Below are 20,113 nucleotides of genomic sequence, written 5' to 3'. Positions count from 1 at the left end.
TTTTTATGTTTAAAGTAAATTTGTATATTATTATTAATTTTTGTGTTGCCAATACTTGAATTTAAATCTACTGTTAATATTATGTAATTATTTTTATCTTATTTTATATGCTTCATACTTGCTTACTGTTATCTTCTTTTTCTCCTTCTGAAGCACCTGAATCATGTCTGCTCTTTTGACTCTACTGTATGTCATATCAGATTTGACCTTCCATGGTTCTTTTTAATTTCTTTTCTTTTTTTTCTCTTTATGGATGTTACAGTGCTTCATGGTAATGATGCTTTTATCAGGCTGATTGGGCACAGGTTTGGTCACCTGATTTTCAAAAGGATGAAGATATAATCGAAATCATTCAGAGATGACTTACTAAGGTGATTTCTAAAACTGCATTTTTTTAAGGAAATTACAATGTAAATTAATATCAACTAAAATAAATTTAATGAATATTACAATATATTGGCAATGGTTTCTTTACTTAGACTATGACCCTACCAATACACAGATCAGATCTCTGTAGAGAGTCCTTAAAAAGGTCACCTCCTGGCCTGTTGAAGTTACAAATAAACACTAAACCCATATAAAGCCTTAACTCTTCATAAACAGAATGTGCCATTATGCCCAATTGCAGATGCCACTGATTCACCCACATAGGAATTGTTTAAGTTCATTTAAGTTCAAATAGCAATGCCCTCTCCACTGAACTTGACCACCTTCACAAAATCTTCTCAGCCAATGGCTACAATTCCTATCATATCCAAAAAATATTAAAACCTCAAACCCACACATCCCTTCTCCCTCTCCAGAACAGAGACTATAAAAAAAACATAGAAAACATAAAAAATTAGCATTCCTTATCCACTCCACCAAAGCCCAGTCACAGTCCCTAAGATCTGCCAGGTGATTATCAGGTCAACTATCCTATTTTGGCCAAACAGGCATGACAGCCAACATCAGAATTACAGACCATAGGGACTATTAAGTATGATCTTTGGGAAAAATCCCATGCCACTCCTCTTAAAACTATTACTATAATTACGGCTATTATAGCCTGTTTTTGTTTAGGAGTGACCCTTATTTAAATACATTGGCTATCGATACTCAAGGGGTATATATATTTAGGGCATTACTGGTGAGTATAGAAGGCAATTAAGGTAGAATAAAAGAGGTGGAAAAATTTTGGTACATACCTTTATTGATTCTGTGATGTCTTCCACTTCCATGATCTCGCTGAAGGTTGTTTACAAGCGGGGGCGTGTGTTTTGATGCGGGAAAATAAGTTTGGGTAACCCGGGTTAATATTAATAATATATATATAAATGTATACATATATTATTTTGAATTATGGTGCATTTTTTGTGGGGGGGAGGGGAGGAAAGATAAAGACTATTGTGGCAACTGGGGCTGGGTTAACGGGGTGTGTGGAACCGTTTCGGTCGTGTGACCATCCTCAGAACTTTGTCGGAAATTAGTGTAGGGCTATGTCAGGGCAAAGTTGCAACTGCCAAATAAGGGCATTAGTTGTTGCAACATAGCCGGAGCGTGGCTTAAATTGTAGGTTCTGGATCGTCCAACATTCGGAGATTAGGTAGGGGCAGTGGACATTGATAGAATTTTCATCGCATTTCATGGCAATAGTTTCGGATATTCTTAGCATTGTTTCGCTGTCTTGTTTGTCTATAATTATGGCCTTGTCAATTTGGGGGATATGTTTTAGTTCAAGGGCATGAGCTGCAATCTCAGTCTTCCCTGTACTTTGTGTTTTATTTTTCTTTTTGGTGTTGCGATGTTTTTTTTGTGTTCAAATGTTCCGGAATGGGAATATTGCAATCCCTGAAGTGCTCTTGTAATCTAGTCCATAGGGACCTAATTGTGGAGCCGGTGTAGGTGACGTCACAATCCTCTTGACAAGGAAATTTGTAGACAATGTTGTGGAGTTCGAATATTTTTTTGTGTGAGAGAGATTTTTTAGGTTTTAGGAGAGTTGCTAATTTTTGGTTCGTGGTGAATACTAGCTTATAGTCTGTGTTTTTGAAAATGTATTTGTAGACTTTGTATATGTTTTGGATGTATGGCAATTTGAATGACCATACGTGTCGGGAAGTCTGTTTTGATTGTATTATCGTTACGACGGGATTTTGCCATATTGTTCGCGTAATTTATTAGATGTGTAGGATAGTTGCGGTTTTTGAAAACCTGTGTTAAATATTTTAATTCTGTGTTAAGATAATTGCTGTTGGTTGAGAATTTGTAAGCAATGATAAACTGTGATAGGATGACTGATTTTTTGACGAAATATGGGTGGTATGAATTGAAATGGAGATAGCTTCCGATATGTGCGGGTTTGTGGAATATCTTTGTGGCTATCTTGTTATTGCTTCTGATTATTCGAATTTTTTGTGTGTGTGTGTGGGGGGGGGGGGGGGGGGGAAGGGGAGGAAGGATAAAGACTATTGTGGCAACTGGGGCTGGGTTAACGGGGTGTGTAACCGTTTCGGTCATGTGACCATCCTCGGAACTTTGTCGGAAATGAGTGTAGGGCTATGTCAGGGCAAAGTTGCAACTGCCAAATAAGGGCATTAGTTGTCGCAACATGGCTGGAGGTGTGGCTTAAATTGTAGGTTCTGGATCGTCCAACATTCGGAAATTAGGTAGGGGTATCGATAGCCAATGTATTTAAATAAGGGTCACTCCTAAACAAAAACAGGCTATAATAAAAAAAAAAAAAAAAAAAATCAGCTAACGCCTTTTTATTCCCGTATATACGGGAGTAGGCGAGGCCATTTAGCCCTATCTAACTTTTTGGAGACTGAGTGGGCAGTTCAATCTCCACTGGTACCCAATCAGAGACAGATGGCCCAAGGCTATCACTAATTAAGCGGTACGCAGTGAAGAGAGACGGCTCAAATGTGCCGCCATCTCGTGGTCTCTAACCCTAACACAATATATTTAATGTCTGAAATAATGTGGGTTCTACGGTCGATTTTCTTGAGTTTACAGGACGAAAAACCCGAGTTTCCGGGAGGAAAAACCTGCTTGCCCGTGCCAGAGATCGACTAACTCGGGAACCGGTCGAAAAAAGGCTTAGAAAAATTTCCTCTAGTTGCCGACTAGACTCGAAACCAGGACTTCCTTCGTGCGGCCTAGCGCGGTGGTGTGCAAACGCCACATCCACTGAGCTACACAGGCTATAATAGGGACTATATTTGTTTTCATCACTACAGCCACTCAGGACTTACTGACCATGCTTTGGACACCTGCCATAGAATACGCCGGAAGAAAGCCACTTTAATCCATCGCTGCAAATATAAATATGAAAGACTTTTCCATGAATCTGTATCTGCCTTAAGAAAATACTTTAACCTCAACAAATATGCACGAAACTATCCCAAATTTGGGAAGCTATCATCTGCTATACTTCAGCCCAGCAGCTAAGGACATCCAATTTAGCCCACTAGGAGGCACTATCTAGGACTTTAGGCCGATTTTTAGTTGCCAGGCTTCATCTTCATTACTTAGTGTAATGCCTGTGTGCATATATCTTATTATATTTTGTTCCCGGATGATGACAATTGGCTTTGCCATAATATTGGAATATTAATTAAATTTATTTTAATTAATATTAGTCTACATAATTTCCTTCAAAAATACAGTTATGAATAGCCAACATATAAGCCTTACCACCAGACTTAAGGTAGGTTTTGGTCTCTGGAATGTTGAGTATGAAGACACATTAAGGAAATGCAGTTTGCAGATCATAGTAGATAGGAGTAGGGAGGGGGCTATCACTGAGATATATAAACTGGTAAGGGGGGCATTACCAGATTAAAGGGGGGGATGAGGCTTTCTTATAGAATAAGAAGAGATAGAAGAGGAGCAAGAAGCCATCCATGGAAGCTGCATAAAGAAGTGTAAGCAGGGATCAGGGGAAAAGTAGGTTTTTGCAATGGAGTTGTAAATGATTAGAATGCATCGCCTGAGAAGGTGAGTGCAAATATGGTCAATTCATCTAAGGTAGGGTTTCCCAAACTGTGTTCTGCAGAAGGCGAATAAGTGTTCCACGAGAAGTTCTCCTGGAATTTGTCATTTTAGTTTTCTAAGCATTTTTCATGAATAAATATTTCATAGTGGAAATATTCTGAGGAGAATAATATTCATGAATATGTTGAAAAGCTCAGACCCAGGATGCCTAATAACATCTATGTATCGTTAATTTTCACACATCGAAACCTTTCAACATTTGGGAAAGAGAATACCGCTGCTTATGACCGATCATAAAAATTGCCTGCAACTGATTACAACAATGGGCGGCGTATCCTCTATTCTCAAAACTGAAAGAAATAACATCTGTGTTGCAAATGCTAGTGACCAATCAACAAGGAAGTATAAAGAAAATTTTCCCCCTAAAATTGAAGATCAAGGTAGTCTGCATCCGGTTCTCAAATTTAGTAATACTGAATACTTTCTTCACAAGTTCGTATTGTACAGTGAAAGTTTCGAAACCATAATTCCGTTTAATAATAAAAGTTTAATATTTAATAATAATAAAAGTAATGGGAATGCAGAATTAAATTTGAATATGAATGAGACAAGGGACTTCGTTTAATTTTGGGAAACAAAAGGAGGGGAAACTACCAGCACACAGGAGAAAAAGTCTGCATTCACTCATAAGTACTTATAATAATAATATAAATTTTTGGTGATCAGAATGGGATATGTCAATGAAAATCAGCACAAATTAATTTAATGATATTGATGTTTAATTAATTATTAATTAATAATAAAAAATCAGCTAAATTAACAATTAATTATTAATTAATACATTACAAAATAACCATGGTGTTCCATGAAAATTTCAGAATTTGCGAAGTGTTCCATTGTAGGAAAAGCTGATCTAAGGCATGATAATAATAATAAAAACATACTTCAATTTACTTACTGGTAAGACATAGGGTTCTTCACTACAGAGCTGAAGAAAACGCTCTGGACGAGCACTAGAATGCTCAGGGCCCTATAAAATAAATATATACTGAATTCTTTTGTGTATGTGACATAACAATTTTATTTTTAAGTTATGATCACTGTACTCTTTATAGTAAACACACAAAGACATTGAAATATATATATATTTTATTATCCCATGGTATTATTGCACTAGATCATAGAAGTCAAATTCATGTATTTTACACAGCACTTTTTCTGGGTTTTATAAAGTTCACATTTGGAAATATTCATAGAATTTAGTAAATGCACTGGTAATGCTTCCTCGATGTTATAGATTTTGTAGATGGGGAAGACTTTTATGCCATTGCTAAACTTGATGGGTCTTTTGTGGCTGGTCTTGAGGCGAGAGATCATGGTAGTGGCACAGAGATTATAAACTTGGAGTTGATGGTAGCTGCTGGTTTTTCTGCTGAATACCAGTGGTGAGTCATGTCCTGGAGAATCATTCTTTTTATGTTTTCTGTTTGAGTGGTTTAAAAGGATCAAAATCTGTGGTATCACTTGATGTTGCAGCCCTTTTTGCTACTTTATCTGAAGTTTCATTTCTCTTTAATCTCACATGAGATGGAATCCATTGGAAATTTATTTCGGAATCCTTATGTAGTTTGTTTATGTTTTACTATGTCTCTAAGTATTTCTTGATGGCTAGTGTAGCAGTTCTTAATAGCCTGAAGGGCTGCTAAAGAATCTGTGAAAAATACAAATTCCTTTTGGTTTTGTTTATCCAAATGTTGCAGCTGTGTTAATGGCTATTAATTCTACACAGTATGAGTTGTATCCAATACTGTTAGTTGTTTTTAGTTCTATATTTTGAGAGCCATAGATGATTATGCCATTCCCAGATTTGCCATTTTGATTTTTGGAGCCATCTGTGTACATCTTTATTGAATCAAGTCCATATTCCATTAATTTTGAAAGAGCTAATGATCTCAAGATTTCAGGGTTTTCTAGGCTTTTTTCCTCATGTTTCTCTATTTCAAAATTGATAACTATATTTTTCCTGTCTTGATTTGGAGGAAATGCTGGGTAGTTGGCTATTTTATCTGAACAATTCAAGAGAATTTTATTTTCTATGATTTCATGCATTGTTGATTTTTTCTTTATTCTGTTTGTTGGTTGCCAATTTTTAAAAAGTTCACTTGTTCTATGATGTGCAACATTGGCTCTTTTTCCAACAAATTTAGTAAGCTTTTCTTGCCACCTAATTTTTAAAGGAACAAGGTTGGATTCGAATTCTGCTATTTTTCCAGGAGTTGTAATCCTTAGTCCACATATTATTCCAGCTGCAGTTTTCTGAATTTTAATAAGCATGTCTAAACTGGTTTGTGATGTTTGCATCCAGATAGGCGAAATATATTCCATTATGTTGAAAGTTTTTTCTCCACTTGGTTAGACTATAATAAATTTACTTTAATCCTTTATCCAAGTGCAAGCAAACAAAGTTTGTGCCTGAAATATCTTCAGGACTGAGACAACTCATAGTAAAGGTGGACTAAGATCTCGTCACTCCTTGTCTTAGTATTTCCCATAATGCAAAGCACATCTCCTTACGGACATGTATAATGCTATGCATTAAGGGAAGGGCCACAACCCAGACCGGTTTCGACCTTTATTGAATGTTCAAGTACAGGTCAAACTCTAAAAACTCAACATTGTTCGTCTCAGTAACAGGCTCGCCATGCCACTGAGAAGAACTCTCAGCGTTGGCTCTACTCCATGACAGGCTCGCCATGCCACTGAGCATAGCCACTCATTTTCTCATATGTCATCTGAGGGGTAACAGCAACAGCCATGCCTCAGTTAACTTCATGGGTTACAGCACTGCCATTCATTACCCTCCCCGACACACACCCACCCACCCAGGACCTGGGTGACAGCAACAGCCAAGCCTCAATTAAAACTGCATGGGCTACAGCATTGCCATTCATCACCCAAGCTTCCAACCGGTTTCGATCTTTATTCAGGTCTCGTCAGTGGGAGCCAGACCCAGAGGTGGTGATACTAAGGTAGAAGCAATGGAGAAGTCATATTTACTTATATGAGTTGCCAAAAGGTGTCTCTCACCTTATTATTAAATTACTCTGGATTTAGAGAAAGATGTTGAAAGTTTTTTTCTCCAGTTGGTTAGACTATAATAAATTTAGTTTACTCCTTTATCCAAGTGTAAGCAAACAAAGTTCGTGCTAAGTATCTTCAGGACTGTGGCAACTCGTAGTAAAGGTGGACTAAGCTCCCATCTCCTTGTCTTAGTATCTCCCATAATGCAAAGCACATCTCCTTGTAGACATGTATAATGCTATGCATTAAGGGAAGGGCCACTACCCAGATCGGTTTCGACGTTTATTGAGGTCTCGTCAGTGGGAGCCAGATCCAGAGGTGGTGATACTAAGGTAGAAGCAATGGAGAAGTCATATTTACCTATACGAGTTGCCAAAAGGTGTCTCACTATATTATTAAATTACTCTGAATTTAGAGAGAGACGTTGAAAGTGTGTTTCTCCACTTGGTTAGACTATAATAAAATTAGTTTAATCCTTTATCCAAGTGTAAGCAAACAAAGTTTGCGGCTGAAGTCTAACCAAGTGGAGAAAAAAACTTCCAACATCGTTCTCTAAATCCAGAGTAATTTAATAATAAGGTGAGACACCTTTTGGCAACTAGTATGGGCAAATATGACTTCTCCATTGCTTCTACTTTAGTATCACCACCTCTGGGTTTGGCTCCCACTGACGAGACCTCAATAAAGGTCGAAACCGGTCTGGCTAGTGGCCCTTCCCTTAATGAATAGCATTATACGTGTCCATTAGCAGATGTGCTTTGCATTATGGAAGATACTAAGACAAGGAGTGATGAGAGGTTGATCCACCCTTTACTGCGATTTGCCTCAGTCCTGAAGATACTTTAGGCACAAACTTTGTTTGCTTACACTTGGATAAAGAATTAAATTTCTTATAGTCTAACCAAGTAGAGAAAAAACTTTCAACATCTTTCTCTAAATCCAGAGTAATTTAATAATAAGGTGAGACACCTTCGAGACCTCTGAGGCTCGGCTGTTGTTGTCACCTAGGTCCATGTGGTGGTGATGGTGGTGGTGGTGGTGGGGGGGTAATGAATGGCAATGCTGTAGCCTGTGAAGTTAACTGAGACACAGCTGTTGCTGTTACCCTTACATATGAGCAAATGAACAAATGAGTGGCTCTGCTCGGTGGTGGGGGAGCCTGCCATGGTGTAGAACCAACCGGTTCTCAGCGGCAGGGTGAGCCTGTTACTGAGGGGAACAACGCTGAGTTTCTGATCCTGCGGGTCGCTCATTATTGAGTGATCAGAAGATTTTATGAGTTTATGGAGAGGTATCTATCCCAGCACTTAAACAAAGGGAAACCAGTCTGGGTAGTCGCCCTTCCCTTAATGCATAGCATTATACATGTCTGCAAGGAGATGTGCTTTGCATTATAGGAGATACTAAGACAAGGAGTGTTGAGAGCATGGTCAACCTTTACTACGAGTTGCCTCAGGTCTGAAGATATTTCAGGTGCAAACTTTGTTTGTTTACACTTGGATAAAGGATTAAACTAAATTTATTATATTCCATTATGGGTTGAATAATAGAGGTGTAATTAATTAATGTAATTAATTGACTATTTAGCTTAATATTTGGTCTCCACTTTCTGTGGTGGTAGTTATTAATGGTAAATACAAAAATTTCTGATTTAGTAGGTTTTAATTTTGATTTTTTGGTTTTTACAGTATGATAAACTTTCAATGGCTTTTGTATAATAATAATATTTGGTTTCCAGATCAAGTGCTGATCAATTTTAATAAACTGAACCAACTAGTTTCGCCACACTTTAACTGTTGGCATCTTCAGGGCACTTATAAGTTTAAACAATCTCACAATTATGCGTAACTGCAAAACTGATAAAAATTAACTGTAAAAAACTGACTAGAATAATTACAAATAGAATAGTATCGAACGTGAGTGAAACACGTATCGTGTGTGCAAGGTTAGTTAGCTGTTGCTAAGGGACTTTCTGTAGTTTGTATTAAAGTTCATTTCTTCTGTTTTTAAAGTTCTGATTAGGGTTTACCATATCTCTGGGAATATTACGACTTGATTTCTGTTAAGGTTGACAGTAGAACGGGCGACTGTGGCTGCTTTTTTGAAAATTCTTGAATGGTAATCTTCCTCTATGTAAGGAGAACAGCTTTTGTCCCATTCGATGACATGGTTAGTTGTAGAGAAATGAGATGATAGGCCAGAAATATCCTGTCTGTTGTTTTTGACATAGCCAATGTGTTCCTTTTGCCTGATTTTGAAGCTTCTCGAAGTCTGTCCAATGTAACTAAAGCCACAAGCGCATGGAATATTATAAACTCCAGCATATTTATAGAAAGGATGGTTGTCTTTTGGAGATCTTAGTAGTTTATGAATAGATTCTATTGGTTTAAATGTTACTCTTAATTTGTGTTGTTTGAGGAGGCTGGCAGGCTTGTTGGAGATGCCACTTGCAAACGAAATTGCAATCGTTTTTATATATTGAATATCTTCTTGTTCTCTTTGTGGTGGTTCAGAGAAAAGGACTTTATTGACTAGTCTTCTTGGATAGCTGTTCAAATACAGATTGTTGGAAATAAATTTTAACTCATCTTGAAGGGTCTCGTTGTCTGTTGTGATGCGAATCGCTCTTTTCTTTAACATGGGTACAATGTTGAGTTTATGTGAGATGTGGTGAGAGGAGCTGAAATGTAGGTAGCGATCTGTATTAGTCGGCTTTCTGTACACCGATAGATTTATACTGCCATCAATTTGTTTTTTTATTAAGATGTCTAAAAACGGTAATTGGTTTTCTCTTTCAAGTTCCAGAGTGAATTTAATAGAACGATAGAAGGAGTTGATCTTTTTGAGATAATCATATAGGTCATCTTTGTTATTGTTCCATACGATGAAGATATCGTCCACATATCTGAACCAAATTTTAGGTTTTGGAATAATTTGGGATAGGATTTTGTTTTCTAAGTCTTCCATAAAGAGGTCAGCACATGAAGGTGAGAGTGGGCTCCCCATCGCCAAACCTGTTAATTGTTGATAGATCTTATTTTTCCAAGAAAAGTAGTTGGAGTTTAGGCAGTGAGCAAACAATGAGGTTATATCTTGTGGGAACAAGGTACTTAAGATGTCAATGACCTCTGCTACAGGAATGTTTGTAAAGAGAGAGGTGACATCTAAGCTGGCTAGAAGATCATTATCCGATATGTTGTTTTTTAGCTTTTCCACAAAATGTCCGGAGTTTTTAATGTAACTCTCTGAGTTGTGGATGTGTTGTTGTAAGAGTTTCGAGAGATGTTTTGACAATAAGTAGGTAGGAGAGTTGATTGCATCAACGATTTGGTGTAAAGGAATACCATCTTTGTGCACTTTTGGAACGCCATAGAGTCTCGGAGTTAAAGGATGCATCGATTTTAGTTTTTTAATCAAGTCTGTTGGCCAGTTGGATAAATTGCGTAGTAATTCATTGAAATGATTGTGGTTTTTTAATGTCGGATCTTTTGTTAAAAGACAGTATATGGACAAGTCAGATAGTAGATGGTTGACTTTGTCCTCATAGTCCTTTGAGTTCAGTATTACAGTACTGTTTCCTTTATCTGCTTTAAGTATTATGATGTCTTTGTTGTTTTTTAATTCACGAATAGTTCTTTTATCTAGTGATGAGAAGTTTTGTTTTGTGGAATAGGGAGAGGAAAGTATTATACAACTTTTTAGTCTTAGATCATTTGCTGTATGAGGCAGTAATAATGAGATTCCTTTTTCTAGACTACAGATGAAATCTACCTTAGGAATCGGTTGAGGAGCTATTGCATAGTTGAAACCTTTCTTGAGAATATCGATTTCAGGTTTCTTTAAGATGTGGTTTGAGAAATTAAGAATAAGTTGGTTGTCTGGTAGAGAAGGTTTAGACTTCTTGTGGGTGGTATAAAGGTGGTTAAATTTCTTAATCTGGGTGTGTCTGCTTTTGTTAAACGCTTTGGCGAAACTGGTATTAATCATTTTATCTAAGACTTGCCAAATTTCCTCATCTAAAGAGTTGGAGAGATCCATGAACAGTTCATAACATTGTGAGTCAATTTGACTAAGCACAAATCTTGTGTGATGTAACCTTTCACGAATGAGTAACATCGATGTCTTGAAATAAATAATTTTAGCTTGTCTCGTATTGAAAATTTTTTAAAATGTTGTTGAGATAACTGCATAATTCCAAAGTACTTACTTCTTAAACCTCTTTTCCACCCACAATAAGTCTAAACCTTCTCTACCAGACAACCAAGTTATTCTTAATTTCTCAAACCACATCTTAAAGAAACCTGAAATCGATATTATCAAGAAAGGTTTCAACTATGCAATAGCTCTTCAACAGATTCCTAAGGTAGATTTCATCTGTAGTCTAGAAAAAGGAATCTCATTATTACTGCCTCACACAGCAAATGATCTAAGACTAAAAAGTTATATAATACTTTCCTCTCCCTATTCCACAAAACAAAACTTCTCATCACTAGATAAAAGAACTATTTGTGAATTAAAAAACAACAAAGACATCATAATACTTAAAGCAGATAAAGGAAACAGTACTGTAATACTGAACTCAAAGGACTATGAGGACAAAGTCAACCATCTACTATCTGACTTGTCCATATACTGTCTTTTAACAAAAGATCCGACATTAAAAAACCACAATCATACCAATAAATTACTACGCAATTTATCCAACTGGCCAACAGACTTGATTAAAAAATTAAAATCGATGCATCCTTTAACTCCGAGACTCTATGGCATTCCAAAAGTGCACAAAGATGGTATTCCTTTACGCCCAGTTGTTGATGCAATCAACTCTCCTACCTACTTATTGTCAAAACATCTCTCGAAACTCTTACAACAACACATCCACAACTCAGAGAGTTACATTAAAAACTCCGGACATTTTGTGGAAAAGCTAAAAAACAACATATCGGATAATGATCTTCTAGCCAGCTTAGATGTCACCTCTCTCTTTACAAACATTCCTGTAGCAGAGGTCATTGACATCTTAAGTACCTTGTTCCCACAAGATATAACCTCATTGTTTGCTCACTGCCTAAACTCCAACTACTTTTCTTGGAAAAATAAGATCTATCAACAATTAACAGGTTTGGCGATGGGGAGCCCACTCTCACCTTCATGTGCTGACCTCTTTATGGAAGACTTAGAAAACAAAATCCTATCCCAAATTATTCCAAAACCTAAAATTTGGTTCAGATATGTGGACGATATCTTCATCGTATGGAACAATAACAAAGATGACCTATATGATTATCTCAAAAAGATCAACTCCTTCTATCGTTCTATTAAATTCACTCTGGAACTTGAAAGAGAAAACCAATTACCGTTTTTAGACATCTTAATAAAAAAACAAATTGATGGCAATATAAATCTATCGGTGTACAGAAAGCCGACTAATACAGATCGCTACCTACATTTCAGCTCCTCTCTCCACATCTCACATAAACTCAGCATTGTACACATGTTAAAGAAAAGAGCGATTCGCATCACAACGGACAACGAGACCCTTCCAGATGAGTTAAAATTTATTTCCAACAATCTGTATTTGAAAAGCTATCCAAGAAGACTAGTCAATAAAGTCCTTTTCTCTGAACCACCACAAAGAGAACAAGAAGATATTCAATATATAAAAATGATTGCAATTCCCTTTGCAAGTGGCATCTTCTCCAACAAGCTCGCGAGCCTCCTCAAACAACACAAAATAAGAGTAACATTTAAACCAATAGAATCTATTCATAAACTACTAAGATCTCCAAAAGACAACCATCCTTTCTATAAATATGCTGGAGTTTATAATATTCCATGCGCTTGTGGCTTTAGTTACATCGGACAGACTTCGAGAAGCTTCAAAATCAGGCAAAAGGAACACGTTGGCTATGTCAAAAACAATAGACATAGCTGTTGTTTTTGACGGATATTTCTGGCCTATCATCTCATTTCTCTACAACTAACGTCATCGAGTGGGACAAAAGCTGTTCTTCTTACATAGAGGAAGATTACCATTCAAGAATTTTCAAAGAAGCAGCCACAGTCGCCTGTTCTACCGTCAACCTTAAAAGAAATCAAGGCGTAATGCTCACAGAGATATGGAAAACCCTAATCAGAACTTTAAAAACAGAAGAAATGAACTTTAATACAAACTACAGAAAGTCCCTTAGCAACAGCTAGCTAACCTTGTACACGTGATACGTGTTTCACTCACGTTCGATACTATTCTATTTGTAATTATTCTAGTCAGTTTTTTTACAGTTAATTTTTGTCAGTTTTGCAGTTATGCATAATTGTGAGATTGTTTAAACTTATAAGTGTCCTAAAGATGCCAACAGTTAAAGTGTGGTGAAACTAGTTGGTTCAGTTTATTAAAATTAATCAACACTTGATCTGGAAACCAAATATTATTATTATACTAATTTATGATCAAGAAAATACCTTCATGATTTCAATGGCTTTGTTTAAGTGACCTTCTGCTATTTCTAGGTTGTTGTGAGCTGAGAATAGGATCAAATCATCAGCAAACATAGCTATCTTTGTTTCTTTATTTATATTTTTATCAAAGTCATTTAAGTAGATGAAAAAAAGGAGTGGGCTCAAAATGCTGCACTGAGGGAGTCCATGTCTTATTTTAACTTTCTTGGAAAAGGTATTATTTATTCTAACTCAAATTTTTCTATTTCTTAGAAGGTCATAAATCCAATTAAGAACTTTCCCTTCTATTTCAATATGAGAAAGTTTGACAAAGAGTTTCTGCCTCCACACCTTGTCCAAGGCATTGCTAAAATCTATAAAAGCTGCAATGCTGGATTTGGTAGGTTTGATCTGGAAGTTATCTTGAATTGTCTGGATTAATCACACAACAAGCCATATGGATAAAATACACACTCCTCATGCACTTCATATCCATCATATATTTCAATGTAATATCAATGGTATTACAATTTTAATATGCACTTCATATCCATAGTAACCTTGACATCTATAGACGTCATGGCAGTTGGGTGGTTAAGTATAAAAGTTGATCAGTTGTTGAGTGATTTCTTCTAAAACAGCCTGAAAATGTGGTAGTTTGTTTAGATAGTAATTCATATGTTGGAGTATCATTTTTTCCATCAATTTGTCTGGAAGTGAAGTCAGTGAAATTTGTCTATAACTTTCTGGTTGGTCTTAAGGTTTGTTAGGCTTTAAGATTGGCATGATTGTGGCTGTCTTCCAGTCTTTTGGAGCTTTTCCTTGTTTTAGGCTATTGTTGTATAGGCAAAGTAACCAATCTAGGACTAGGGAAGGAAGATGTTTGATCATAATTCCTTGTATGTTATCTGGTCCACATGATTTATTTATACCTAGTCTCTCCAAGGCATCTCTCAATTCAGAGATTGTACATGGATCCCAGAATAATTGTTTTTTATATTTTAAGGAATTTGCAGTGTTTTTCTGCTGTCAAACCTGTTTTGATATTTGATGGTCTTTCCTAGTATTGATCTCTAGTTTGCTTATATTTTGAAAATGAAAGGCCAAGGTATTTGCAATCTCCCTGTCTCCAATTTTGATATTTCGAGTTGGATCTTTTAGCATGTTAGTCTCACTTGCCTTTGGTAGGTAACTTTGTAAATTAGCAGTCAGTTTTCTAAAGTTTGGTATCTGAAATGTTTTAAGTTGTGGCAAAATTCCTGTAACCTAGTTCTTTGTAATATATTATATTTTTGTTTAATATCAGCATTTATCTTGCTGTACTCGATCCTGGTTTCTGGAGAGCTTCCAATTTTTAAGATGTTAAACAATCCAAAGTCATGCAGTGAGCTGAAATGATTCTCTCTTCTTAATTTTTCAAATTTAATATAGGGAAAACAGATTTCATAGCTCGCTTGTTGAGTTTTTCGATCATACTGTATTTTTATATTAAATAAAATACACAAAATAAAAATATATAATATATTTATATTTATTTCAAAGATTAATGTCATTGTTATAAGAAATAGAAAGAAAAGAAATAAATATATAATAATAGAATTTTAATGAGATATATGAGCTTCATGGGATGAACACAGCTTTTCAATATTTGGTGGAATAGTAGAAAAAGACACTCGCATTTCGTCATCAAGAATTCTTAAGCTTCCATGTTTCAATGTCTTCAAGTTTGCCATCGTTGAAAAGGATACTTCACACATGTATGTAGTGGAAAACTGCAAAAGAATTTTTAATGCTTTTTTACCTATGTTTGGATGCATTTTTGAAACACGAATCCAAAAGTTGTTAAATCACCCTCTTCATACATCATTAACAGACTTCGATCATTTTTTATTTCAGCTAATTCTTCTTCTTCAATAAACGACAAGTTAATCGTTGCAGTTGAAAAAAAATGGATTTCTGATCCAATCATAGTCTTGTATTTCAATATTTGGGAAGTAGTGATGAATTTTCTCTCCGAGCATTGTTAAACGGTCAACAATTAGCAAGCCGATATCACATTTTAGTTCACAGTCTGTAGTTTTGGAAAACATTTCAAAATTTCCTTCTTTCACTTTCCTTTTCCAAATTTCTATCTTGTCTCTCATAGCACAAATTTTATCCACCACTGTTAAGATATTTTCTCCTTTTCCTTGCATACTGGTGTTTATTTTATTCAAGTGTTCAAATATGTCAGCAAGATATGCCAATTTTGTGCACCATAATTTGTTTTGAATTAGATCGCAGAATTCATTTTGTTGATTTTCCTCAAAAAGTTTAAGCATCATTTCCCTCAATTCATATACACGACAAAGCACTCGACCTCTTGACAGCCAACGAACTTCTGAGTGTAGCATGAGTTTTTTAAATTTTGTCCCCATATCTTCACAAATTTTAGCAAATAATCTTGATTTAAGAGGTCTACTTTTAATGTAATTGACCATTATTCTCTTTCTTTGCTAAAGCTGTGAAACCTTTTGTGGAACCAACCATTGAAGGAGTGCCATCTGTGCATATTCCTACACAATTTAACCATAGCAAAATATTTTCCTTCATGAAGCAATCTACTGTTTTAAATATATCTTCATCTCTAGTTTTCATTGGAAGTTCTAGACAACACAAGAATTGCTCAATAATTCTCTTAGTATGAATGAAACGTATAAAAATGAGTAATTGTGTTAACCCACTGACATCTTTTGTTCATCTAACTGCAATGTAAAAATCATATTATGGTCTTGAAAAATATCTTTTATTTGCAGCTTAATGTCAGCAGACATGTCTTCAATTACGTCTTCCAATTGTGTAATCTGCCAAAGGGATTTTATTAACTTCTATCTCAAATTCGGGCCCAAATATTGTTCGAACAATAGCACAGCAAGATTCCTTTATAGGGTTTTGGCAATAGTGTGTGACTCCTTGTTTTTTGGCAATTATTTGAGCAACCAAGTAACTTGCCTTTTGAGCATTCTCTGATGTCTTCATTCTCTTGGTGAACGATGTAGACTGCATCTTTATAGATTTTGAAAGTTTAATAAAGTATTCTACTGGCTTTTCTGACAAATGATTGCGTTTTGAGGTAAAATGGCGCTTTAATTTGTTTGGTACCATACTTTCATTTGCAATATCACCCCACAAACTAAACACTGGGGACAAGGATGGTTTTCATTACCAGAAAATGTGAATCCCAATTTCATATAATCTTTATTGTATAAACGAGGCGTGGAAAATTTTCCTTTACACTTCTTCCGTATTAATGCAGACCATTCAACATTTGATTCTTGCATAGTTTCCTCTATAGTCAATACATTTTGTTCATCACAAATGTCACCTTCAGCTTTTCTTTTATTAATTAGAAACTTATCCATTTTAAGGGTAATTCAACACCAATTTGATAAATAAAACTGTGAATTTATTGTAAAGCTTTAACAGTAACTAAACATAAAATAGAAGCACAAGCTCTTTGTTTATTCATGTTGCAGTTAGAATAAACATCAATAATAATATTTGTATGAATAAGTGGGGCACTTTATTTTTATTGGTCGAACGATAATAAAACTGAGTGGCTACTACGTGATAAAACCACAGGGATGAATTCGGCTGCATTTATTCTCCATTATTTATAGAAATATATTGATATGAAATATTCTTAAAGGTTAAAAATAATTAAAAGATAGTTTGTATATATAATTTTGAAAGTGAAATTTAAATTCTAGGATGTAAAACATCTTGCAATTACATTCTATTTAAAGTATTTTTGGGACTCCTTAGTGTGGCTCTGCACAATTTAGCTTCTGTTTACATTTACTATCACTCATACTTGAATGAACTATAGAAAACCCCAATGAAAACGAAACTGATGGTGATGGTTGCATGCAAGTCGGCATAGATTCAGGGAGGGGGTTCCGAGCAGTTGACCAAATATATTCTTTAATGGCGCTAACTAAAAGTTGTACTGGTACTTCGCGAAATGGATTCTGCTCTGGAAATTTTCAGTGATTATTCTGTTTAACGCTTTATGTTCGCATGACACACCTCCACACTGCAGTCGACACACTAACATGTCGCGACAAACAGTTTGGAAAGCTCTGATCTAGGGCATCTTTTGTACCATAAGAATGAGACAGATAAGTGGATTCTCCACTCTTGAGAGTTATTAGTCCTGTTTCATCTAAGAAATTACACAAGTTTTCTCCTCTTGGGTTTATTTCCTTAGACCCCCATAACATTTGTTTTTGCTATTCAAGACATTGAAATAAGTATTTGCTAATCTTTTATTTCATAACACTTGGCCACCTTGAAACCTTGATGACTAACAATGTGTTAATTTTGAATGTGCCTGACATTTTCCTAAAATTCATTCAAAACTTCTCTCTTCTGTATATTCTGTTATTCTATCCTGCATTTAAAAAAATCTGATCACTTAACTCATCCTCTTCAGAAAGGATGAATAGGCATTTATTGTAAAAGACTTATAGAGTTAAGTCTGGAGCATAATACGTTGCAAGAAAGAGAAAAAAGATCAATGTCAATGCAGCTGGTATGCAGTTGGTGGATACAGAAGAGATTGTTCATCAATAAGTGTCATGCAACATAGAACTTGGTGCTATCTCTACTCTGGAGAACAAAACTCAGGTGTATGAGGAGGAGTCACTACAGCTGTTGCATAAACTAAATATGAATTTGGCAATAGGGATTGATGGGATATCAGCTTTGTTTGCTTAGGATTTAATGATGAAAGAACAGCTCAAAGTCATACATCCAATACATGTCTTAGCAGTACACAATATAATAAATACATATTCAATACATAAAAGAGCATAAACAGATTATCTGTAAAAAATTTACATAAATAAACCAGGTATTAAAAGAATATATAGCTTAAGCTGAAAGGATAAAACTAATATATAAAATATGTACATAATTTCTATAAGATGATAAAGATTAATGCTATGTGATGAATTAATATGATGAATTTGATAAAATCTGCCTGAGTGTATAGGTTATTAAATGTATAGACAGGGCTACTAAAGGGTTGTTAATGCACAATATATACCATCTCACAATCTAGTCATCCAAGGTGGGATACCTTCTGGTATAGCCTGTTTCTACAAATGAGTGGAAACAGGCTATTGTGTAATGAACATGGTGAGCATAGCCACCACAAAAGTATATCTCCCCTAGTTAGAGGACATGCCAACCAGACCTCTAGGTGATAGATGTTTTTCATCGCCTTACCACCAGCACCTTGCTTATTGGAGACCTGAAGTGGTTACAGCCATATCTGGTCACTAGACTAAGGGCTTCAGTTTCAAGTTTCTACTCCCTCTCTCTTCCCACATGTAATGAGAGTAACACTGTCAATGATATGCCAATCCTGCTGTAGGGGGACCTGGATCCTTTCAATAGTATAGCAGTAAAATGGTTCTGCAAACCAGCTGCTGTTAGTGCACAGGACTGAATCAGTTAGTAATGAATCTAGAGGCTTCCCAATCAGCTAGCATCAAATACTGCAGCAACTTAATTTGCAGTTCATGACTAGAGGGAGACCAAAAAATGTGGTGCAGGAGGAAACCCCTCAAGACCACATATGGACAGGAGACCAAGTTCCCTCTGTGTGGGTGGTATATTTGCAGGTCTGAAACCTCTCACAGCATGCAACATTTCCTTCTTTATCTCTTCTTCACCACATACAATGGATCACAACCCAAAGAATGACTTTACTGAAGATCATAAAATTTCTCCCACAAAAAATAGTTTAAAAATAACCACAACATTAATTCTTACAAAAAAGTTGCAAGATTCACTTCACCAACATCTGTGGAATAAACAACAATTTCAGTGATGTGCACCATTCACCTACAGTCATCTAAAACTAGAATTACTATTCATTTCAGACAAATTATGAAGACTACAACCGTGTTAGAAATAATTATTTTAATTTCCTGATGTTTTGACCTTCATATTAAGATCATCATCTGGAGTACACACACACATATTGTTAAATTTAAATTGAATCTAAGGAAATCAATTCTTGACTCTGTTCCCATCCCATTAATAGCACCCTAAGCTATGGTTTGCCAGACTCTCACAGCTCTGCCATTCAATATTGGAGATCGCGAGACCTTACATCCAAGCGTGCCCATGATGCTACAGCCAGAGTTCGTTCTTTCATTTAAATGTTAACCTCTATTGTTATATACATTCTGCTATGTAGAAATCCAGTACTTGTACGGTTCTCTCTGATATTTTTTATGCCCTTTTCGCTTGCACCTGACGAAATCTGTTCTCAGATGAAACTAGCTGTGTGTATTAATAAAGTAACTCAAAACCTCTGTTTTTCAGTCATTAAATAATTTTAATATAAATATATATATATATATATATAAAGAATTGAATGACTTAAACTGAGAGAAAAGGAAAAAAAGTTTATTATTATCACACAACTAGTTTCAGCTTTTTGACAGCCTTCGTCAGGTGCACATTTTAAAATAAATAACCATTAAATATGGAAGAAACAACTGTAAACATCATGGAAAGTAAATGTATATATTTAACGTTAAAACGTTGCAGTCAACGTATT

At 35.6% G+C, this 20,113-nt stretch overlaps 1 protein-coding gene across 1 annotated transcript in view; it reads right to left on the bottom strand.

Moving 5' to 3' along the window:
- The window catches only part of LOC150104414 (2-oxoglutarate dehydrogenase complex component E1-like), a 596,096-nt gene that overhangs the window by 151,433 nt on the left and 424,550 nt on the right, over positions 1 to 20,113 (bottom strand). The window contains exon 17 of the mRNA XM_090396361.1: positions 4,937 to 5,008. Coding sequence (XP_090252487.1) covers positions 4,937 to 5,008 — 72 coding nt within the window. The remainder of the gene's footprint in view (positions 1 to 4,936; positions 5,009 to 20,113) is intronic.

The sequence above is a fragment of the Typopeltis vanoorti genome, chromosome 8 (assembly GCF_054136105.1).
Source record: "Typopeltis vanoorti isolate ZY-2024b chromosome 8, IOZ_Tvanoo_1.0, whole genome shotgun sequence".
Lineage (NCBI taxonomy): Eukaryota > Metazoa > Arthropoda > Arachnida > Uropygi > Thelyphonidae > Typopeltis > Typopeltis vanoorti.
Note: the sequence above shows the minus strand (reverse complement) of the source record. Positions and strands in the feature narration are given on the sequence as shown.